At 32.0% G+C, this 25,932-nt stretch overlaps 1 protein-coding gene across 3 annotated transcripts in view; it reads left to right on the top strand.

The window, feature by feature from the left end:
* Window positions 1–22,642, top strand: part of COL11A1 (collagen type XI alpha 1 chain) — a 214,931-nt gene extending 192,289 nt beyond the window's left edge. For 2 of the 3 annotated variants that reach the window (XM_036996455.2, XM_036996454.2), the window contains exons 55-67: window positions 3,431–3,484; window positions 3,611–3,718; window positions 4,191–4,244; window positions 11,743–11,796; window positions 12,678–12,785; window positions 13,271–13,324; window positions 13,427–13,462; window positions 13,556–13,609; window positions 15,096–15,345; window positions 17,103–17,215; window positions 18,641–18,709; window positions 20,553–20,786; window positions 21,955–22,642. In XM_036996455.2, coding sequence (XP_036852350.2) covers window positions 3,431–3,484; window positions 3,611–3,718; window positions 4,191–4,244; window positions 11,743–11,796; window positions 12,678–12,785; window positions 13,271–13,324; window positions 13,427–13,462; window positions 13,556–13,609; window positions 15,096–15,345; window positions 17,103–17,215; window positions 18,641–18,709; window positions 20,553–20,786; window positions 21,955–22,101 — 1,335 coding nt within the window. In that variant the 3' untranslated portion in view covers window positions 22,102–22,642. Of the gene's footprint in view, window positions 1–2,355; window positions 2,375–3,430; window positions 3,485–3,610; window positions 3,719–4,190; window positions 4,245–11,742; window positions 11,797–12,677; window positions 12,786–13,270; window positions 13,325–13,426; window positions 13,463–13,555; window positions 13,610–15,095; window positions 15,346–17,102; window positions 17,216–18,640; window positions 18,710–20,552; window positions 20,787–21,954 lie in introns of those variants that run through there. The other variant, XR_012130262.1, reaches the window with a different exon arrangement.
* The last annotated feature ends 3,290 nt before the right edge of the window (window positions 22,643–25,932 follow it).

Raw genomic sequence — 25,932 nt, 5'->3', positions numbered from 1 at the left:
TTGTCTTAGTAACTAAACTTCACTATCTCCTTAGGATTTTGCTTTTGTGTGTGTGTTTGTGTGTGTGTGTGTGTGTGTGTGTGTGTGTGTGTGTGTGTGTTCTCCATGCATAGCAAGCACATTTCTGGCACATAAGGAAGACTATTTGTGACATGAATGGAAGAACAGAAAAATCAAAGAATAACACTGTCAACTATAAATAGTAGAGAGAAGATTATATTGTGTATTTTATGCAAAGCATTATTTCCAGTGCAGAGGAAAATCCCATGTAATCGTGACTGCTGATGGAGAATTAACTAGGGCCTGTTTTATGGTATCATGTTTTATGAGGCATTTTCCAATCAGAACACTCGTTACTTCGTGAAAGTACAGCAAGGAGTTCACTAGATTAGGTCCTTGTCCTCTGTTTATACAGATATATGAGAAATAAGTGACTAAGACCAGAATTTGTCTGAGGGCATGGTTAGTTTTTATTCTAAAGGGAACATTTTATTCTCCTAGAAAAAGGATGTTACCTGTCTTCATCTTAATTTTTTTTAAATGTGCCATCTAGAAAAACTATAAGGAATAAGTGAAAATGGAAAAAATGAAATAAAGAACAGAGTAAAGCCACTTAATATGGATTTCCAGCCTAACAGAAATAAGGCATTCATTCAAAGAGGAAAGAAATCCTTTAGGGAAGGAGAAACCCCTTATCTGAATCACAGTTTTGTAACTGTGTTGTGGCTTACTTGTGTTTAAATTCTCTAGGCTCATCAAACTTGGATGTTCTTTTCTCCCTTGCAGTAAAAGCATTGCTTTTGTTACATTTTTAAACAGTTGATGACTTGCTTTCTTTAAACACTAGATATTTATAAGTCTTTGATGCTGTAAAGTTCATGTGTGTAAATGCACTCTTTTCAGGTTAAGACCTCTTACCCATATGTCATTAGTTTAAGAAAAAACCTTCACAGAATAATGAAAAGCATGGTATTCAGTCAAATCTCATAATTTCCTATTCCCCAACTCTTGTCATAATGATTATTTTATTGACTTTACAAAGGTTAATATTTTAATCATCACACCAAAATAATTTATGCCTCAACATTTTAACACTAGGAAATATTTGAAGTTTATGCTTCTGTACAGAAATACTCTTGAATCAATAATATGAAATTTAAAAGATGAACTTAAGTTTTAATGAATATATTATTGTCAACACATTGCTACCACCTCCAGAGAGCCTTACAGAATTTATACATTTCTTATCTTCTGGTTGAGGCCCAATGAATGCCTAATAATATATGAAGTTACAGTGATGATATTGAGAAAATAATTACTAATGATACATTCGTCAACTCTCTCAAAAATAAATGAGTTCACAAAACTCTCGAGTTTGATGAAGTGCCTGTTACTCATTTTAAATGTGGATTTGAAGGACCATAAGAAAGACTAGTACATATTCACCGTTAGAATATTAATATAGCATCCGAAAGAGAGAAAGTCATCCCCTGCCTCACCTTATCCTTACCAATTAACGAGATCTCAACTACTCTTTTCAACTTCCAACCTCAGTCTGAGTTGATTCTGGACACAGTTCATTTGGCATACTGAAGTAAACAAATGGAAAATGAGAGTCTGGGGAAAAATGAAACATAATTCCTTAGAGTTCAGTAAGTTTCCTTTTATGCTTTCTCTACATATATCTGAACTTGTGCAGAAAATTTCATCCTCAGATTGAATCTTAATGCTTGTCAAATAATAATTAAATAAGTTAGTGGAAATAATATTTTATAATAACATTTTAATTTTTATGTGTCTTATTAGAGTAGAGTTTATTATGAATATATACGGTGTAGTTCTGTAACCAAAAGCACTCATTATGGTAGACTATCAAACCAAGTGCATTGCTTGTGTTGATTTAAAAGGAATCTATGAAATGCCATAAGGGAAAACATCAAAGACCCAGTGTAATTAATAGGAACAAAATATAGGTATAATGGGGATGATAATGTTTTTTTCCTAGCTTCAAATATTATTGTTTTCTTTGTTACTTTGAATATGACATGTTATGCAAATGATTCTTCACTACATCATTTTGTTACAAGGGTTAGAAATGTCAAGCTTTATATATCACAGATGTAATGTAAGAAGGAAAACTGAATATCAGACGTCAAGATCAGATTATATATTATAGGATCATATTATGTGATATACTCTTAGCCAACTTTAAATATTCCAGTTAAAACAAGTAGTTTTAAACGTGGAACTTATGTTTTTCAGATATTATGAACAGCACATATGGAAAAAGTAATTTGTTGACATGGTGTCTACAAACATATTTTTTAAATTTATTTTGTTTGACCCAACTCTTAGGTTGCCAACATGGTGAAAGGTATAAGTGAAATGCTTCAATGTAGAATAATAACACCTAATAATTTTAGTAAGATAATAACAAAGCTAATATTTGCAGTGTTTATTTCCCTGTTAAATACCATTTACATTTACCAACTCATTTAATTTTCATCACAACTCCAGGAGATAGCTACTATTATTATCCACATTTTGCAGAGAAACAAACTGAAGCACTGACAGAGTGTATAACTTGCCAAAGATCACGAAGCTGGTTAGTGGCAGAGCCAGGATTTGAAGCCATGCAGTATGAGTCACAGTTTTAAGCCCCAGATTCCATACCTGTTTTGACACTGGAACACTGGAAAGATATCACAATGCTTTTACAAGCATTACATGTTTTAAATTTAAGAATTCTAAAACAAGAGAATTCTACTGATGACATTTATGAAAGAAACTAAAATTCAGACATATGAATAATTTGTTAAGAGTCAGTTAATTTTAAAAAACAAACTAAAGAGAATTAGGTAAACAGATACCTTACAAAGACAGAAAACTAGACATTATGTGCATTGCATAGTTCCAGAAAATGAAAGTACAATATCTTTTGACCATCAAGATGTTTAATGTGCCATTCTAGTTTTAACATGATCATGTAAGTATGTGTAACATATCGATTTTCTGAGATTAAGAGCCAATCTTAAATTTAAGATACATAAGGGGTGGAAATGAAATCCAATACATTCAATTAATTCCTAAATATACAATATAATAAATGATACCTGAGTATTTAACACACTAAAGATGACTAAATCATGAGCATTTCTTTAAAAATTTTATCTTTACTGTTTCCTTACCTTGATCTGATGTGGTTATCTGTCTTCCACTCACTCTGTACTTCATTTATATTCAATAATCTAACAGAGAATTTGTACATGAGAAAGGTTTCAATTTTTATTGTTGTTTCTTAAGCTAAATAGTAATAGAAAGTCACAATATGTTAGAGTCTGTTACACATTAACCTGGGGTATTTGCTAAATCCTCAGTTACATTACTTCTATATGTGATATGTATTTTAAATCCAATTTTCTGTTTATAGGGTCCTCCTGGAGCTTCAGGTGCAGAGGGAAGACAAGGAGAAAAAGGATCTAAGGTAAAATGTATTTCATGAAACATATTTCTTGAAAAGCTCATATTTGAACATCTCTTGCAGTACTTTTAATCAAACAATAAAATATATTTTCTCATTATTGTGTTCACTTACTTTATTTTCTAACAGGGAGAAGCAGGTGCTGAAGGTCCTTCTGGGAAAACTGGTCCAGTTGGTCCTCAGGGACCTGCCGGAAAGCCCGGTCCAGAGGGTCTACGGGGAATCCCAGGCCCTGTGGTGAGCATCTATGCTACACGATGCCATTTTGAAAATAACATTTCATTTCTAAAGCAATTATGGATAAAAAATTTTATGTCAGAATTACTTCATAAAATTGTGTGGATGTCCTTCAGTAAATATTGCATAATTGTAAAAGTCAGGTATTCTTAAAATATTTAAGTATGTCATTTGTTTAATGACTTCTCAGTAAAATTCTAATTTATAAAGGCAGAAGAGAAAACTAAACCCTAAGACCTCAAATATGTAAAATTTTTATACTTACATCCATACACATATGTGGGCATGTGTGTGCACAAAGGCAGGTACCTGTGAAAAGACTCAAAGTTGTTTATAATATTTGTAGATGTTCTTCATGTCACGGAATTCATAGGTGATTTTGCTTTCTTTTTTGTTTTAATTCCAAAATTAAAATAAAGAAATACTTACTTTTTTTTGTTAATATAAAAAGGAATCACGTTTATTCCCGTAGGGAGAACAAGGCCTCCCTGGAGCTGCGGGCCAGGATGGGCCACCTGGTCCTTTGGTGAGTAGCATCTTTTCTGTTGTTTACAAAGGGATAGTTCCAGAAACAGAATTAGTTATCAGCTAGAATTTCTGAAATTTTATCTATAAGTTGGTTTATATTTTGTATAGTATTCAAGGAAATGTATAACTCAGACCTAAAAAGAGGAAAATAATCTTAGTTAATAGGTTATGTGGAAAATATGCCCCTTGATAAGAAAATCTTTCCTTTCTTATATCCCTTGGAAGAAAAAATTATATTTGTACTATGAATAAAATGCCATTAATTGCTCTGCCAGTTGTTCTCCAAATGTGGACAGTTCCCCCCAAATGCATGCAATTACACTTAGTTTCCTGGCACTTGATTTAAAAGAATAATGTTGGCACAGGCATACAGTAATTCCTTCACCAAATAAATGACTCTCTTCTTGAGTCATGTGGGCTGAAAGATAAAACATTAACTCCCTTCAGTGAAAAAAGGTATAATTATTGAAACACTGAAGCTTGGTTACTATCATACACTTTATAGTGCTTGAGAAACATGTGAACTACATGCTTGGGAAATGCAGAAAACCTTTTAGTTGACTAGCCATAGATGTTTATTGTAGGAGCCAAGGTTATTCTCTCTACAAAATTTGGACAGAAAATTAGAATCCAACTCTTGCCTTTAAAAATCATTGCTTACTAGATGATAGATTCTATTTTATGGTAGAGATACTTGAACTTCATTGTCCAAAAATAGATACATGTAAAGGGAATAACCAAAGCAGCAAACAGTATATATAGTATATATGGCATGTAGATATATGGCACTGTGCAAATGTGATGCATATTAGTTTAAATAATCCAATTCTTACAAATAGCAATTTAAATTTTACAAGAATACCCCTCATCATGAATGTATTAATTACTTCAGAGATACATACATATGCAGAAAGCCATCAAAATGTACTCACAATCTTAATGATTCATTAGGAATTTTGAAATGCCACAGAATATAGCACATGTTTCATAAGTGTTAGATTTTTTTTAACTTTTTGCTGAAAAATTAAAGATCACTTATTTTAGTAACTGGATAGAAGTTATTAAATTTCAAGTGACTTTAGGCAGGAGACTATCAAATCTGCATGTGACCCCATAGGCATAAGAACAAGGGCCTGCCTGAAGCAGGATCTGCACCCCTTTTTAGGGAATATTCTCCTTAGATATGGTAAACTCCTGCCTGCATAGAGCCTGAGGGGGAAAAAAACCACTTTGCCTTAATGTCACCCTAAAATTTGCCAGAGATTTTTTTCTTATTATATCAGATTTTCCAATAAGTATTCTGACCTTTCTCCAGATGAAATAAAAAAGCATGCTGGAGATTTCCTTCAGATAATATTAAAAATAAAAAAAAAACCTCAGACATACCACCTAATTCCAGCTTACAAAAGTTTGTATCTCTGACTCTTAAGTAAACGTGAATTTACAGAGCAGGGGGCTGAACAACACAAGCTCCTTGAAGCAGAGCCAGGTGAAAAGCATCAGAATTGACAGCATGGATGCCATTCCTTTCTCTGGCTGCTTGTTCTATCAGAGTTCTTATAATATGAATTTATATACTGTAGCATTTTCATAGTGCCAAATAGTAGGCCCATGATAGCTAATTTTAATGAAAATGTGACTTGGTCTTCACGAGGTGAGGATGGAAGGCGAAGTCGTCTTCAGGAGGCCTTTTATGGCAGTTTCAACTCAGCTAACAAAGATTTCTCTTAGTAGGTGATTTTTGATCAGAGTGAGATATAACATATCCTGCTTACTGGTTAACATCATCAACTCTTGAGCCAAGCCCCTGATTTAAAATAAACTCATGCTGCCTTACTTGCTGGCTGACTTTAGGAAATTATTTTGTATTTTTTTTTTTAAGCTTAGGGTTCTTCATCTATAAAATGAGATTAATAGTATCTCTCTCATACAATGTTAGGAAGTTTAAATGAATTAAATGCAAATATTAAAATCTTCCACCACCCCATAAGGTTCTTAAGTTAGTTGTGTTATTTGTAAAACACTTAGACAATTTAATTGACACTAATAGCACCAAATAATTATTAAATTAATGAAATAATGATAAATGTTTTGAAAAATAAACTTCATCTTTTAGTGAAAAATAACTAAATTTGACCTCATTTATTCATATATATAATCAATGAACTTGTTTGCAAGTGAAAGCCTGTTGAAGCAAATGGAAGAGACTAACAAATACAATCATGTTTGCTCACAGCAGTTAAAGCATAAGGTGATAAGTACTGTAGAATCAAGCAAAGGATGCTAGATACACTCAGAGTAGAACTGTTAAAATGCCATCTCCTCAGGGAATCCTTCTCTGGTAAGTATGGTAAGATCATTAAAGAAAGAAAAGAGGCCTACATATGGATAAAATGTGGAGGTGAAAATAATAGAAGTTTCAAATCTCTTACAAGTTTGCATAAATCTCTGAAATTAATCCATGTGAAATTCATCTGAATATTTTCTCCGTAATGTGTTTTTCCTCATTATCATTATAAATATTTGCACACCCTCCTTCATGTCTCTGCATGCTTCAGAAGCTTGTTTATGACAAGAATTCTGGTACAAACGTACTGGGTCTCTTTTTCCCTTCTAGAAGCTGCTTGTAACTTCTTACTGTAGCCTTCTGATAGACAAAACCTCCAGGATATTCCTCTTTGCACCAACTTTTAAATACAATTTAACTGCTCAATAAATACAGTTTACTCTGTTTCAGCATTCCAGTTTAGCAGCTGCCTAATTAGACAATTGAACTCTTATCTGACAGAACATCTCTTACCTATATAGGTAACATTTTAACAATTTTATATTAACCTTTGGAGTGGAAATTCTTTGGAGTAGAATGAAATAGATCTTTTAAAACTCTTAAAGTAATATTTGTTTGGTGTCTGCCCAATTCTATGTAATCAGTCCTACTGGAGTTCAGATATAGTGCAGGGGTTTTTTGTTTTTTTTTTTACTTTAAAAGTTAGATATATCCATGGTAAAAATTAGTTTAAGATTCTTTAGATGCAAGAATTTTATATACATGGTATATTATGTATTATATATTATATCTGAATTTTATATACACATATATTTATAATTGTACAAATTTTATAATAAATAAATATAAAATATAATAAATATAAATGTTATAAATATATAAATTTTTAAGTTCCATAAATATACATGTATATATTCAGGATCACCATATGGAAGTGAGGTTAAATAGTACATGTGAGAGCTAAAAGAAAGCTAAGGGCAAGAATGAGAATTACATAAAGAATTTTGAGTTTTGTTTAAATTGAATTGCTGACTTTTTGAATAAATATTCAACAAAATTAAATGGGAATAAAACTGAGTATTTTAAAGAGAATAGTGATGGTGGCTACATTCTCTCCTCTGCTGCAGACTCAAAATTAGGGTGATTCAATAATCTTACACTAATTTCTATTTTATTTTTTTTGAAGGTAGTATTAGCATCTGTTTTAAGCTTTCTATTTTTTTCCTATTTTTTCATTTTAAGAAACTCTTTGATCCAGTGCTGCTGAAAAATTGTTCACTACTTATCTTTGAACAAGTTTACCTTATTATAATCATACATACCTTATTTTCACATACTGATAAATAAAATATCTGATAGCATTATTTTTCAAACCAACAAATGCTTGAATAAATAGAATGGATTGTTGACTTGAAGTTTGATTTTTTTAATGCTACATTTAAAGTAAACAGGATTGAGATATGTAGCATTCCATAATGATTAAGCAGATTTAAACAATAAAGCATGCTTTTCACCAAATTAAGCATAATTTCACAATATTACATTCTAAATAAAGTGTAAGGTCTGCAGTTTTGATAAGCTGCAATGCACTAGAGTTTTGAAATGCATATCAAAGCAAATGTTCTGTAAAGCATACTACAGGGGGAAATGTTTGTGTATTCTCCACATTTAAAAAAGTATCATCTCTGTTTTCCTCTTCGCTTTATTTCTTATGAATTATCTATTTCCCTAAGGTTTTTCAATTTACAGTATCCTAAAGAGGAAATAGGAAATACATATATTTGAAATAACATTTTTATATGCAGAGTTGATATTTTTTATATGTTACAGGTTCAGAGGGTTATTTATAATTACTTTAATATCATAACTTTACCACTTTCTATTTCCAGCTAATGAAAATGACATGAAACTGGCAAATTCCTCCTTAGGTATAGTTTGTAATTTCATAAGAGATTGTTATCTTAGAGGAATTAATACTTACTTCCTCTGCCTTATGAATATTTATAGAAATGACTTAAAATGCATAATAAACACAAACAATATCTAATGTATTTCTCAGTAAGCCTGAGCAATTAGAATTTCTAGTGTTTTTTTTTTTTGACTATTTACCTTCTGTTATTACAATGGGAGGACAAAGTTGATTGGCAACCATCTGTAGCATATCAGTAATGAGTGTTAATAATTAGCATTTACATTATACTTTACCACTTACACAGTGATTTTGTAGGCCTGGTTTCTCTTTCATTATCACCCTACTCTGACACAGTTATTATTATTAGAATATTTTCATAAATGAAGCTTAGAGATAATAATAGATCCAAGATCACCTAACTAATGAGTGGTAGACTTGAGACTGAATGAAGCAGTGACTGAAATATTGATGCCCAGCCAGTAACATTCCTATCAGTTCTTCCATTTAGAGCAAAGTTTCTGTCAAGTGTGTCACATGCCTGAAAGAGCTGGAATGTAAAATGAGATCTTAAAAAAAAAAATCTGGCCTCTTTAAATAGTTTTGGTCAATTTTATAAGACAGTTTTAACCAATATTCTTACATGGTTTCCAATATTCCTACATGTTTTCTGCTACTGGTACAGGTATAAGATACTTTCATGCAATTACATTTTTATTAGAACTGTTTCTTCATGCTTTTTTATGCCACTTTATTCTAACATACAGAGTCTTTGGCATCTGTCCTGATAGTGAGATGACCTCAAGAAATTATTTGATTGTTTCCATTACTTATTTATGTTACTCCTTCAAATATGCTAGTGGGCAACATTATTTTCTTAATTGTTGATTCATCAGGCATTTCTGGAAAATCAGGAAAGAGTAGATACAAGATCTACTCCATTAATTTTCTTTTTTTTTTTAAGTGTCATTGATACACAATCTTATACTGCTTCCAAGTATATACAACACAGTGTTTCAACTATTATTAAATCCTCACCCTCCGCTAGTGCAGTTACTATCTGTCAGCATAGGAAGATGTTACACACTCATTGAACAAGTAGAACTAAATAGGTAATATTTTTCTTTTAACATAAATGAGATCCTTTCTGCTTTTCTGATTTGCATACTGATTTAACTGGATTTGGTACCTAATGCCACAGAGCCATATTTCTCAAACCTTAAAGATTATCAAATCTGTGGAACAGATTGCTGGTCTCTAAATGCAGAATTTCAGATTCAGTTGGTAAGAATAAAGATTAAGAATTTGCTTTACTAATAAATTCCCAGATGATGTTAATGCTGCTGGTTTGAGGACCACATGTTGATATCCACTATGAAAAGATATTAGCAAACGAGATCAAAGTCCAATGTTAAAACCTAGCTTTGAAATACATTTGAAAGTGAATTTGGTAATTTCTTTGTAGTTTCCTTTCTGTCTGTCAGAGATTTAACAAAGTGGCACAATTGTTTACTTTTATATAAGAAGGAATCTAAACGAAATTGATGTAAATATACATCTGAGGATAAAAATTTTCTCCGTATTAGAAGAATTTTATTAGGCACATTCACATTTAAAATTTCACATACTCTCTATGAAAATGATTTTTATCTATTGTTAATAGAAGGTGTAGGAAAATTGCTCACTTTTGTATCAATACTAACAGAATTTCAAATTCATTCATGAAATAAAACAATTATAAATATATCCAATAATAGCCAAAAACACTATTTTTACACAGGAGTAATTTACTCTAGCACTATTCTTACTTTCCCCAACGTTCAGAACTTCAATTTGAGAAGCAGATTTGAGAACCTAAGGAATGGAAAAAGATCATCTCCTCAATCTCACAGTAGCCCCGTGTGATGAAAAATCATAATCCTCAGTTTACAGATGAGAAAACTGAAGCTCTCTTTGGTTAGCTAATTTAAATTTCTAATAAGAGATGCTGGATTCTCTCCCAGGTCTATCCAATTCTGGGCCCATATGTTTCATATTACATCATGCTGCTTGGAGGAGATCCATGGCTCTTAATGCTTTAAATTCACAAAAATAATGGAATGGACTTACTATGCTCTTTCACACTGAAGATTAATAGTGTGTAGGAAGAGGGGAGAAAATTACTCAAGTGGCCTGTAGAAGAGGCAATAGTGAAGACTCACACCATAGCTTGGTAAAATTTAAAACAATTTGCTTTCTAAGTGACATTTTAAAAATCATTATTGAAATTATTACTTAAATAATCCATTCGGTCTAAATAAGCCAATCTCATAGAAAAACCATATGAACATTTCTCCTTTGTTTCTGGATGCCCTACTTTTTACAGGCCATAGTGACCTACATTTCATAGCATATTCTTGGCTCTGCTTCCCTACTACATACTTAAAAACCATCTTTTAGTGTCAGTCATACTTCTGACACAAATTGTTTCCTGCATAGTTTCACTTACAATTTTACAATTGTCTGCAATTTGGAGTATACTAATTTTTATATTAAAAGTTTGTTAAAAAGTCATCAGTAGAGATGGACAGTGACTGCATTGGGGGTATGGGATGTGGAAACCACATTGTTTTTTCATGTGAAACCTTCATAAGAGTGTATATCAATCACACCTTAATAAAAATTTTTTTAAAAAGGTAAACTATAAAAAAAAGTCATCAGTAGAAATATTTCCATGGGTAGGGATCAAGAATAAGGATTGGTTGCTAAAATCATGCCACAATTGTCATAATAATTTAGCAATATTAGATAAATTTAAAAATCATTTAGATAAGAGATTCAGTTCAGCAATTATAATCATTTAGATAAGCATTCAATTCAGAAAAACACTGTCTTGGAAGTTTACTTAGGAAAAGTGGTTCTCAAGGATCAGTTGACTGTCAAAAGCGTACTGAGTTTTTTTTAAATGTTACTGGAAATAATGTAAATTTTGATCTGAGTTTAGTACTGAAATATTTGATTGAGCTTATGTGTAATTTGGAAATCCCTTCTTGTAAAATTTATCATTTTAAAACTTGAAAACTATATAAACCAAGTTCTATTTCTAACTTCATATTTATTTAATCAAAATTATCAGTATTATGCTTTCTTATGGTTAAATATTAAACCATGGAGTTTTAAACACACAGTTATTTAGAACCTGAAAAATAAACACTAATTAGTATTTTTTTAATTCTATCATACTGCCAAAACCAAACTTATCCTGTGGTTAGTAATATGATTCTCTAATTCATAACTATTCTATTATTTCTCATTACTTAGGGACCTCCTGGATTACCTGGTCTCAAAGGTGACCCTGGTTCCAAGGGTGAAAAGGTGAGAATAAAAGAATGTATTATTACAGTTCTGATATTCTAATAGTAGTGGCAATAATATTATAGATTAAAATCACTCCAAAGGAAATTTCAAAGGATATTTTTGTTATTGTAACCAGGGAAAAAACTTATCAATCCTTAACTTTCCAGATGAAATTTGAAGGATAGAAAAAATATAAATAGTGAAAAACATACCAGACTTCAGTGTTATATTTTCTGAATGTCCCTTTGTAGGAACCATATGGAGAAAGCATATGGCTGTACTAAAATAACTATTCAGAAAATAGACAGATGGAATAACAAAATGCCCATTTTTATGTTTTTGACATGAAGTAAAAAATTTAAGCTAAAATATCTTTCAAATGGTAATTTGATCTCCCAGGATATATACTGAGTTTCAGCAAATAATTAAAGAAAATAGCCTTTTTGAGAATAGCATCAATATTTTTTTGGATTATTTTTAAGTCTCCAAATGTTTCTTAAAGAATGCCTTTCATTCAAATACGATGATTACTAAAATAAAGAATTTTCAGTTGTTTATTATACCAATATCATAGAAGGTCATTTTTGGTCTTTTTGGTGAGGAAATTTCCTTTAAGTAAGGTGAAACACCGAAGATGATATTTTTACAAAGCATTTTGATCCATAATGTTGCCAACCTTTACTAAAGGTCTCACTTAATGTAAGCAGTAAGTGATTCTGTTCGGTGAAGGGAAAGAGGTTCTTAATTCTATATTCCATTCAGAAAGGATTAAAGGTTCTATCCGGATTTTTTTACTTTTTATGTTTCATAAATTTAATGTGCAATTATTTTATAACTATAATTTAATATATGGTTGTATTTTATATATTTTTAAAATTTATTTTCTCTGCCTCCTAAAGGGACATCCTGGTTTAATTGGCCTGATTGGTCCACCTGGAGAACAGGGTGAAAAAGGTGACAGAGGACTCCCTGGGACTCAGGGATCTTCAGGAGCAAAAGGGGATGGAGTAAGTAAAGATAGAAGTTACTTCCATACTCCTGTACCATAGTACAGACACACCTATGCACATTCATTTAAACATGGCCAAGGAAGTGATTTAAAGCACCTTTATTCTAATCTTTTAAGTCAGTGGTGCTTTCAAAACAAAATTTATTTAACCTCAGAGGAAGTAAAAATATGACAAGTTAGAAATCACAAAAATTATAGTTCAAAAATTAATTATACATTTATTGAATCCCCAGCACTGTACAAATCATTATTCTGAAGGCTGCAGGAATATAAAGATACACATATAGATATTGAAGCAAAATGGAAAAAAAAAAGAGTACAAATTGTCTTGCAAAAGGTATTTCTTAGTCTCACAATGGAAAACTTTAGGCTATTCTTAACAGATTTTTGCATTCTCCAAATGTTGCAATGTGTGTCGTTATGCAAAACATGAAAATGCAATAGCTGAGAAAAACTCTTTAGCATGGATGATTCTCTTTATAGGGAATTCCAGGTCCTGCTGGTCCCATAGGTCCACCTGGTCCTCCAGGCTTACCAGTAAGTACAAGACAAAAGAATTATATAAAGTAAATTTATAAACATACCAGAGACACAAATTCTCCAGATTTTTACCTGTACTTTTGCCGGTGCATTTTCCAGGGTCCTCAAGGTTCAAAGGGTACCAAAGGCTCTACCGTAAGTACCTTTCCCTTTGGCATTTTAATTTTTGAGTAAAGCTGCTCAAATAGCTTGTTCTCTATTTATCTTGTTCCTTTTTATTTCTAACAGGGACCTGCTGGCCAGAAGGGTGACAGTGGGCTTCCAGGGCCTCCCGGGCCTCCGGTAAGTGCATTGTAGCAAGAGTGATGTTCTGGCAATTAGCATCCCGAGACTGCCAATGATTTCCCTGAATCTATAAGGAGGATGAAAAAAGTACATTCTGTCAAAGTGCTGATTTTCTAGGAAATAGTAATGATATTATGTATCAGGTCCATATGTCAAGATCAGTCATTTAATTGATTTTTCTCTTTGAATCTATAAAGACACCTTCACTATATATTATGGTTACCTTGTTTCCATTGCTTTTTTAAGAAAATCATTTTTTATGTCACATTTTCATAAAAGCAACTGATTGTATACCACAAAAATACATTTATACTTGACACTAAGAATAAAAACAAAAGTTCAACTGCTTGGCATTTTTTCCTATTTTATATTATGATAATAATAAAGCAATAATAATACCTACCGTTTATCAATGCAGACATTTTCCAAACCTCACACAGCTATTAAGTGATGAATCCATGTGAAAAAATTTAGTCTCCTTTCTTGAACTTGTTCCCAAACTATATGTATAATAGCTTGCTAGGGCTGCCAAAACAAAGTGCCACAAACTAGGTGGCTTAAACAATAGAAATGTATTTTCTTCAGTCCTAGAGGCCAGAGGTCCTAGATCAAAGTTTTGGCATCATTGGTTCCCTTTGAGAGATGTGGGGGAAAGATGTGTTTGAGGCCTCTCTCCTTGGCTCCGTAGATGGCAGTTTCCTTTTGTCTCTGCACATCATCTGTCCATGAGTGTCTCTGGGCCCAAATTTTCCCCTATTACAAGGATGCCAGTCATATTAAAATAGGACCTACCTTAATGCCATCAGATTTTCTTATTATTGACTAATTATCTACAGAAACACCATTTCCAAATAAGGTCTTATTCTGAGCTACAGGGGCTTAAGTCTTTCACGTGGGAATTTTTGTGGGACATAATTCAACCATAACAATACAGATTAACTGTTTGGTGTAGTTCTGCTCTTACACATATGTAAATTCAAGTTTGGTCTCATTTAAGTTTGCTAATGTATGGAGACTTAAGTCATAAATATTTGAAACAAGCTAATGTGTATTTTTAGAATTTTAATGTTTCATAATATAAGTTATAATCAAGCATAATGGACAATTCATTAGATAGCACAAGAACATTTAAATGGTATATTAATCTTGAGAGACTAAAATTTGGTTGTGGAGTTAGGGCATGTAAATGAGGACTAATAAATATGAAAGTAACATGTATAATATATATTCACACAAATCTGTGATGAATTACTTGCATGGCAAAAGGTCCACAAATTACCTGACTTGTATGTCTGTCTCGATATCTCTCCTAGATTCTTTCTAAAAGAACTTACAAAGTTTATGTAAAAGCAGCTATTAGGGAAAACATTGAAAAGCTAAGCCAACTATAATTTCTTAAAACAATGACATTACCAGTAATAAATAATACCTGCAGATTATTTCACCTTAGGAAACAATTACATGCACATCGTTTCTTTCATAGGGTCCGCCTGGGGAAGTCATTCAACCTTTACCAATCTTGTCACCCAAAAAAACAAGAAGACATACTGACAACATGCAAGCAGATGCAGGTGATAACATTCTTGATTACTCGGATGGAATGGAGGAGATATTTGGTTCCCTCCATTCCCTGAAACAAGACATTGAGCACATGAAATTTCCAATGGGTACTCAGAACAACCCAGCCCGAACTTGCAAAGATCTGCAACTCAGCCATCCTGACTTCCCAGATGGTATGTTAATAATACGTGACAAAGCAAATGTACTGAGACTCTAAGTTATTGAGGTGTGTTGTCAGCTTATCAATTCTAGTTCAATGTAAATATAGTCACTAAATAAAACTAAAGCAAATGATTATTAATTCCAATCTTGTAGACAGAAAAACCATCTACACTGATATTTCAAGATCTATGAAAAATCCTTGTCTATTGTATAAGGTTTTATGAAATTATAACAATACCATCTTTGGATGAGTATAGATATCACAAATGCATCTTGCCTTGTAATAACTCACAGGATGGGTTTTCATATGTGCACACATATGTGTATATTACTGTATAATCATTTATATCCTAAGACTAACCTACTCTACATTAATATGAACAAATTAACATTATTAATAGCATAACTGAAGCATACTTGACATGTTATGTTAACAATAATTTGATGGACAGAATATAAGAATTAGGATAACTTGGGCAAAAATTTATTTCATTAATCCACAAGTAACCAGGACAACTGTGAACAGCTTATTTGTAGTGATGATCAGGATAATTTAATAGACCTACTATGTGACAAAATCTTCATGTACCCATTCTGCAAATGAAACATTTTCAAGTGTCCTAAGTTAGTTGACTAGACTCACATAATTACTAAACTAACAACGGGGAGATCTTTATCTGATTTTAATTTTCCCAATATATGTGGAAATATTTTACCCCTTTTTACATTCACAACAATATTATTTTGTACTGTCAATCACAGAATTAATTTTAAAACTGAGATCTAAATAACTGAAGACAGATGGAAAAGTTTAATGCTATTCATAAACAATCAGCACCATAAAGGAAGAATGTTATAAAATCTTCTCTCTTAATCAAGCCCATGATGTTAAAACTAAAATACAGGTACTTATTAAGAGTGCTGTACAAACTGACATTCAAGGTCTTCAAATTTATAATATGTTTATTTGAAAAAATATGTATTTAGCTCAATTTTAGCTCAAATATTCAGAGATTTTAAAGAGAATGGCTCAGACTTCTTAACGAGTTAAGGTAATCATACATAATTGAAAATCAAATGTAAGAGATGACAGCATGTGCTGAGTTATAAATCAACATATGATTAATTAGAAACTAAGCAGTCAAGAGAAAAAATTTGTAATTTTGGGGGGGATGGAAAACTAGCTCACTGTGACTATAGTTCCCTGTAGTTTTCATTTAATAACTAGATTTATTAATTCTTTACTGTGTTAATTAATTATGATTAACTATTTACTTAGCAGTGCCAGGTACTGTCTTCATGCAGAGATTCATAGATAAACAGAAGTAATAATGCCCTGAAGCTGTTTTGCCTTATGATAAAGAACAGAAAAACATAATTATTAATAATAGCAAGTATGGCAGATACTATGAAAAACTGGGCTTTTAGATAATTAAGGAATGATTACATTTTAAATATATAGGATGTTAATATTTAAGGAGGTGACATTTAAGCTGAAAGTAACTGGCAAGCTAATAAAAAAGGGCATTCTAGGTAGAGTGTGTGGGGGCATTTGCAAAGCTGTGAGGTAGACAAGACAAAAGGTTACTCACTCTTCAACTGTTTGAACATAAAGCCCATTATGACCAAAAGCATGGAAATCATGGGAAGAATGTCTATGAATATTCATTTTTCCTTATTTCTCTTTACAATAAAACTTGATGTAAGGTACATTCATTTTTTTTTATATACATGTATTTTTATGACATATTTTTTTTCCTACTTCTAGGTGAATATTGGGTTGATCCTAACCAAGGTTGCTCAGGAGATTCCTTCAAAGTTTATTGTAATTTCACGTCTGGTGGTGAGACTTGCATTTATCCAGACAAAAAATCTGAGGGAGTAAGTACCAATCTGTTTTGGTGGTGACTGTTGACAGATCCTGCCATGTTTTTGCAATATTGAACTAAACAGGAAAATTATACTGTCATATTTTCATTTATCTGCTTTTCTTACAGGGTAATTACAGCATTTCATTTGCATAAACACGAATAAGGCACCAAAGTGACGCACAGAGTTAACAAATACTTCTCTCCTCTATATTTCACCCAGATGTATTCTCTATGCACCTGCTCGCTCTCTAAAATTCTATGGGTTTGCATGACACAACACAGCTGATTCTCAAATTTTAGTGCATGTATAGTATTCTTCATTCTCATTACCACATGGCAGAACTCACAGCTGTATATTACGCTCAAAGCATACAATTTTATAAAGAATTAATCTTTTCCATAAAATAATAGTATTCACCACACTTGCATACTTTTTAAATGTCAGTCTTTTCAAACATGTTCCTTGATTTTCACCTAGCTTTTGAGATTGACCTTTAAACATAAAGGCGAAATAATACAAGGAAATATTTTTCAATAACATAATTTCTTTCTCCAGCCATTTTATAGTTGGGAAATTTTGCCTTTATTTGTATTTTTAATAATCACATCCTTCTTAATAAATCGTGTGGGCACATAGAGACACAGAACCTCTAGAAGACAAGACAAGTAGCTATGTGTGGTTAATCTTTTCAGGAGAGATACTAAGTTTGTTAGTAAAGGGTGGGTAGGGGAGGGGAAGGAGACAAAGCACCTTACGTTTTCCAACCACAGTTGGCCTGTGACAAAGCAGAAGTAAAGCTCCTCTAGCCTTCCAGAAATGTAGGAATGTGGAAAATGTCTCCCCTTACACTGATTACTCAAATTCCCTAGAGTGAGGCCTTATATACTGCATTTTGCTGGTCTTTGCAAAGCAAAACTATAAATGCAGGTCTATAAAAGATTCTAAACATTCTTCCATGCAGAAAATGAATAGGCTTGCTTCATGCCTGTGACTTTTCCGTGGCATCCTGCCCTGAGTTACTGGCTAGGCGCTTTCAGAACGCCTCCCTTGGCTATGGAGTCCTGATGGTACCTGCTTTGCCGCCAGTTGCCAACTGGCATTGTAAGGGTTTCCTTCATAAGGGTTACCTGAGTTCCACCAGGGTCTCCTACAGTCCTTAGCATACCTTTACCAGGTTAATCACCCCACTCCCCATCTTCTCCTTTTTGAGCCATTAAAGAAAACAGAGAAATATGACTCAATCTTCAGAAAGTCGTAAAATCTATTTCAAATTTTACTCCTTATGTCATTTTGTATAATCCAGGGCAGACTATTTTAAAGGATCTTTAGCACCTTAGTCTTACCAAAAATAACTGACATATAAATAAACAATACTGCTCATAATTTTTATTTACTTTTATCAATTTTTCTATTTGTCCTATTCCTTTGCAACAGGTGAGAATTTCATCATGGCCAAAGGAGAAACCAGGAAGCTGGTTTAGTGAATTTAAGAGAGGAAAGCTGGTATGTTATTACCTCAACATGTAATGGCTTATCTTGAATGTCATAAATTAAGCTCAAATTATATATCTCTAGATCTTAACTATGAAAACCTAAATTATACTAAACAAGATTCCTTGTTTATTTCATGAAATATAGTTTGCTACATCTATATTTCTTACAACACTGTGGTGTTAGAGAAGTCTAGTATTGTTATATCAAAATATCTGGAAATACACTACATTCGCTAAAATAATATAATCGAATAAATTATGCATTTCATTAAGTACCTGAGATAGACATCATAAAATAGATTACATCAGCAATATCCAGTATAGAGAAAATAATATATATTTAGTATCTCCAACTCCAACTACTTCAATTTCTTTTGGCTTGAAACTTAATTTATTCTTTGTTCTCCATTTCAATAAGAACTTTTGGAACAAAGAAATTTTTTTTTCTGGAAATAAAGTGAACTGATTGACTTTTATTTGTAGTATAGCACAAATTTACTTAGATATTTCCCTGTAATTACCAGTTCACAGTAAATAATTTTCTAAAGATATTTTAAGATTAGATACCCAAACTATGTTTGTATTGAGAAGTTGTTTAAATATATATGTGTGTAAAATATTAACTAGAATGCATTCAAATCCAGTTTTCACTTATTCAGATAATTATTCACTTGTTTAATGTTCTTTTAAAAAGCTATCATTTTCCATTGATGACTATTTATATGATTATCATCCTCTGTGAACTTACACATGTTAACAACTTTTCATGAAGTTCTCCACTTGACGTAATTATCTCATTCAGTCTTCACTTTACATATTAAATATTCTAAAATATGTTAAAAAGATACAATAGAACTGTGTTTTTGCTGTTCTGGTTTCTTTTCCTTAGAGTTCATTTCCCAAATAAGTTTCTTTTTTCTTTCATTTTGCAAAGATCCTCATCATCTGAACTGTGACTCAATAAGGACTAAGTAAAAACAATAAGGAGGAAGTCCACAGATCACTGCTTTTATATTGACTTGAACTGTAATCTGCATGAATTTCTTATTTTTTTAAATCTAGGTTTAGGTTGTTTCAGCTGACCCTAGCTATTTCAATTATTTCCAATAAAACAACTTTTGAATTTCATAAAAAAGACAGCTTTTAATAATTTGCAGTTAAGACTATTTTCTTGCTCTAAATACAAAAGAAGTATGTACTGACTCAATGAATAATCACTTGCATTTTTTCAGGCATTATTCTTGGTGCTGTTGATACCTTGATGAATATGTACATTATAAAGAATGGATAAACAGGCAGATCTGTTTGTTAGAAGACCAAAAATGCCTTAGAAGACTAGGGCCCCAAAATAAAAAATGGAGAAACATGTTTTAAAACTTGGGCCAAGTAGATATATTATGAATTTTGTTTAAGGAGAGGAGATATCAAATGACATAAAAGTAGTTAACCTTTGCATTGCACTGAAATTCCTCAGTTTTCATTGATTTGCTTTTTGACCTTTCTTTATTAAAAAAAATACACAAATATAATGGAAGAGTTCCTGGAAGGAAGATCATTTGTTTTGAAATTTTTACTGATTAGGAAACTGAATCATAGAAAAAAGTGATTTTTTTCAAAGATAAGTAGGCATACAGTACCTCAGGTGGGAATACAATCCTAATTTCATAAAATCCTGTTTCTGGGTCTTTTCGGCCTCCATCCACACTTCCTTTCATTAAGTGAAAAATGGGTTTCTTGATTCATCCACATGTTTCTAGGATCACAGTTTACTGCAGTCAACTGTGATATTATTCTTTAATAATATAAAAGAAGAAAAAAAGTCTTTACTTGTCTTTTTACCCTTTTATTCCCAGCTGTCCTATTTAGATGTTGAAGGCAATTCCATTAATATGGTGCAAATGACATTCCTCAAACTGCTGACTGCCTCTGCTCGGCAAAATTTCACCTACAACTGTCATCAGTCAGCAGCCTGGTATGATATGTCATCAGGAAGTTATAACAAAGCACTCCGCTTCCTGGGATCAAATGACGAGGAGATGTCCTATGACAACAGCCCTTACATCAAAGCCCTGTACGATGGCTGTGCGGTGAGTAATCCTGCTTGCCTTCCTTCACAGACGTGAGAAGCAGTGGGGAACCAGCTCAGCTGGCCCTAAGTCAGATTTCTTTCATGAAATAGATGTCAGTTGTATTAAGATTTGATGCTTAACACTGACATAATGTATCAGAAACCATTAATATTCATGTACATGCACACATACACACAAACACAGAAATTCTGAAGCATACATAAGACACATTTTTAAAGCCCTAGCAGAAGATAATCTAGGATTTTGTGTTATTTTTATGGAATTATTCTTGATATTTGAATACTATTACAAGTAGTTATAGAAAAAAAGAATCAAAAACCTGATTTCATTTGTCTCCTTAATCCATGGCTCTGAAGTGAGATATACTACAGATAATTCTTATCCCTGTATTTTGTTGATAAGGAGTTTGTTGATTGATACTATGTTACTTACACTAGATTAGGCAGCTACTATCATTTTGTTATTTTTATCCTCTGGACTGTCTTTTTCACACATATGGAAATTCCATATAAGAAATTGACCCATAGAGCACCCTAAAAAAGCTCATTGTTTTGGCTGATGACTGAAGTCACAATTAAACAGTCTCATGCCTTCAGCAAAATGAGCTGAGTACATGTAAGTCAAAGAAAATAAAGCATATGAAAAGGAGCAAGTGTTTGAGTTTTCCCAATAGTGATGTGTTGATAATTATTCACAAAATTAATAGATCACAACAGAAATGCTTTCACTGTTGACCTCTTGCATTATAATTCCATATATTGTATTCAAATTTTTCTTAAGAAAACTTGACTATATATGTATATATCTTGTTTGATTACAATGGTAAGGCTATATTTTTATATAGGGGTATGATCCAATACCAACATCAGTTCTCATTTTAAATTGTATTTATCACTTTGATAAGGCTGTTTCCAACCATGCAATATATTAGAGTATTATAGTTGAATAATTACAGCTAAAAATTAAATGTAGTTGTCAATATTCAAAATTTAAAGCTACATATGACATCAGTGATAAGAGTTAATTACTACATAGATAATGGCAAATTTATTTTTCTGTGCTCTTCTTTATTACCACTTACCTCTATTCTAAGGCTTAAGAAAAAAATAACATGTTAAAAATATGAAATGATTGTGTAACTTTTTATTTCTGCTTAACTTTACAGTCCAGAAAAGGCTATGAAAAGACTGTGATTGAAATCAGTACACCGAAAATTGACCAAGTACCTATTGTTGATGTAATGATCAATGACTTTGGTGATCAGAATCAGAAGTTTGGATTTGAAGTTGGTCCTGCTTGTTTCCTTGGCTGAGATTAGGTTAAAGATCATATGAAATCAACAGAAAATATTCCTTGGTGCCAGCAACCCATTTTATGCCACATGCAAGTTTTGAATAAGGATGGTATAGAAAACAACTTGTTACATGTATATGTACCAATCAGGAAATATTGATGCCCTTGTGGGGACAGAATCACTTAACAAAGCTTTGGATATTATAAAAATATAAGACAGTGTGGCTGAGATGGAAACAGGCCTTATTCTTGATTCCCAATTTTCATCTCTCCTTTTCCTATTTGGATTTCTTTGGTGCTGTAGAAAAAGAAAAGAGGAAAATATATATTCATAAAAGATATGGTGCTCATTCCCATCCATCAGGGATGTGCTAGAATAATGTGTTTAATAAATTGTAATTATTTTATGTACAGTTCTATACTGTTATCTATGTGTCCATTTCCAAAACTTGCACGTGTCTCTGAATTCCATCTGACTCTAATTTTATGACAATTACAGAACTATCATGGCAATAAATATATGTATTATGAAAAAATAAAGTAATTTCTGATGACTCTCATTCCCTTTCTTTGATTAATAATAAAATGCCTTTGTATATATTGATGTTGAAGAGTTCAATTATTTGATGTCGCCAACAAATCTCTCAGAGGGCAAAAACCTGGAGGACTTTGGGAAGCACACTCCAATCAACTCTTCTCTACTGACCGTAACTTTGCTGAATTTCAGCCAAACACATCATGCATTTTGATGCTTTAGTCAATGCTATACCTCAACCTTTTTCTGATCAGAGTCCAGGATTTCACAGGATACTTGTGTATATATAGAAAATAAACAGGTTCATCATTTTGGACAGGAAAATGTGTAGAGAAGCTATTTTAATAAATGGATGCCTCCATCAATCAAACAATCAGATGTACAATTTTTTTACTACCTTATCTCATCTCATTGTTTTCAGTGTGCTTCTATCATGAAGGTTAATGTTAAAAAATGGAAACTAAACCATTATTTATGAATTTGTTCAATGTTATACTTTTTAATCAATCACTTTAAATTTGATTCTCAGTTGCATATTATAATAGTCTCCAAATATATTTTACCTGCACCTGCCCAACAAATATTATTTTTTTCTTTGAAGATAATACAATACATTATTTGACCTACCTAATTGCTAATAACGTTTGGGTGAATTGTTAATAACAGTGCTTGTTTTAAAAGTCATACTTATTAAAAACAATCAAAACACTTTTTTCCACTAAGGTATTTTCTTTCAGATAGCTTGAAATAGCAGTAAAATTTAAAAATTACAAATTGAACTTTGTATCTATTTTAAGTAATATATGTAAGACTTGAAAAAAATAAATGTTTTATTATTTCTTATATGAAGTGTTAAATTAATTGCTACCAGATTTCACTGGAACATTTTCAACTGATAATTTATCACAAAAAAGCATACCTGTAATATTGAAATTAAAACGTGAACATTTGTCATTCAAAAGTTCTTTTATTTTTGAAGCCAAGTTTGTAAATGTCCTTTCAAGGGAGATATGAATCGTATAAATAAACTCAAGTCTTGTCTACCTGGATTGGTCATTTTCTTTCTTAAATAGGTTCTAAATTGCTATCTATTGCAGAAAAGGCTTTCAATTCTGTTTCTTGACCATCCAGATTAGAATAGTTCTACACTTTTAAAAAAGAAAATTGTCCTTCAGAAATAAGTTGTTTAAATTCTTCACACATCTAAAACAACACCACATGGTAATATCCCATTTACAAGATAAAGACAGGTTATATTTAAAGTTTGAAAAAGACATTTTCATGTCTTTTCATGAGGATTTTGCAAATCTTCAAACTTATGTTCATAATTTCATCATTAAAAAACATTTTCAGAACTTTTATTTGAAATACTCTAAATCATACATAAAATTATATTTATCAAGAAGGATTACATACATCAGTTTAATGAATGTATAGCAATAAGAAAATATTTTGCATATTGGCCTTCACTAGGGAATTTGCATTATTTTCCCACTTAAACAAAATAACCTCAAATTTGGCCCTCAATAGAATTGATGAATAAATAACTGAACTGTCTGCCCTTTTCTATCCTTTTCACATTTCGATATGGTCTTCTGCAAAGCATTGGATTTTTTTCTATCTGTTACAATTGATTTATCTGGACAAAAGGAAGCCCAATGGAATGGATAAAGGATATTATATTCTTTATATATATAGAGTCCTGGCTTAAACATGTATGTATAAGTTACTCATGTCTAAACTATGGAGAATATATTGCAAACATGGGTGGATTCTGGGCCACAACATTTAGCATAGCTTTCTTAAAGAAAAATAGAACAAAATAACAAATACAAAAAAATACAGATGTGAACTATTTAGAATGAGTAAAGATATTATGACAAATTATTAATTAAAAAAGTGGACTCATAGCAAAATTATCAGAAAATCCAAGGAAATAGCATTTTTATTAATTAAGTACTTCTATAATACTTTATCCTATGTGTTTGGTTATTTTTTGGCTGCAGTCTCTGTGTATCTCTTCTTATGAGAATTTCACAATTTCCTACAGAAAGAATAAATTTCTCTAACATGTTAGATTAACATGTTTCTTCTTATCACTAGCTTATTGATATTTCTTTCAGCTTCACATCTTGTTATTGGTACATATTTATAATTTTTATATTAAAATTGAAAAAGCTCTTATTAACATTTTTTCATGTAATATGTGAAATACAAATTTGTGAGAATTTTCCAGAGTAGCTACTAATCCTGAATGTTTGTACCTTGTTTCTCCTCCTCTGTCAGTAGATTTCAGGTTTTGGGCACCATAAGGTAGCTGCATGCTATGGCACCAACTCTGTCTTCAGACCTTCCTTGTTATCATAACACTGAGAAGATTATTCAAAAAACCCATTTGTATACTAGGATTACTGGCATTAATTATACATAAGTATTAACTACAAGTATACATAAGTATAGTTATACTGTGCCATGGAAACATATTCCACAGACCCCAAATAAGTGAATCCCTATTTGAATTTCCACCTTGCTAGCTCCCTTCCATACCACCCAACACAAGAAAGAACATCAAAGAGACTGAAGTCGAAAGACAACGTTCTTAACTGATCATGGTTAAAGAATCTTACTTTGGCATAATTTACGAGTACATGAGCATGTGAACATATCTAAGGACTCTCCCAACGTCTTAGATTGGGCTCATGAAAAAGAAGAATCCTGAAGCTTAAGCTTTATTAGTTTCACAGTAAATAGTCCTTTGCATGCTGGATAATTGCAAAATAAATGAATTAATTAGGAACCTAGCACACTGATGCACAGTAAAAACTACGCAGTTGCTACAGCTCTACATTTCCTACTGCTCCTATCAGGATAGCATAAATTCCCTTCTAACGCATGTTATTTACTTCATAGAACTTTCGTGAAGATTTAATTGTTAAAAAGTAAAACATTGCACAAATTGCATCATCACAGACGCCCACATCAGCAGACTCACTTACAATATAAGCTCTGCAAATGTTTCACTAAGGATATAAAAGGAGCAGTAGTATAGGCCATTTAATATGCAGGAATCCATTTCATCACACACAGCCTCTCAAATCCCCTTCTATCAGGATGTGTTTTGCTTTCCAAAAGCATGAGTTCAGTAGGTTTTAGGGCCTCTCAAATTCTATAGTGGTTATATAACTAATGGTTCCTCAGTGCAGCTGCAGCCCAGAGTTGTAGAGATTGCAGGATTATTTATAATTTAAAATCTCCCAGAAATATATCCTGCAAGCAGCATTCCAAGTTCAGTAATCAGTATATAGCAACTCTTGC

Source organism: Manis javanica, chromosome 4, assembly GCF_040802235.1.
Source record: "Manis javanica isolate MJ-LG chromosome 4, MJ_LKY, whole genome shotgun sequence".
Taxonomy (NCBI): Eukaryota; Metazoa; Chordata; class Mammalia; order Pholidota; family Manidae; genus Manis; species Manis javanica.
This window is presented reverse-complemented; position numbering and strand designations above follow the sequence as displayed.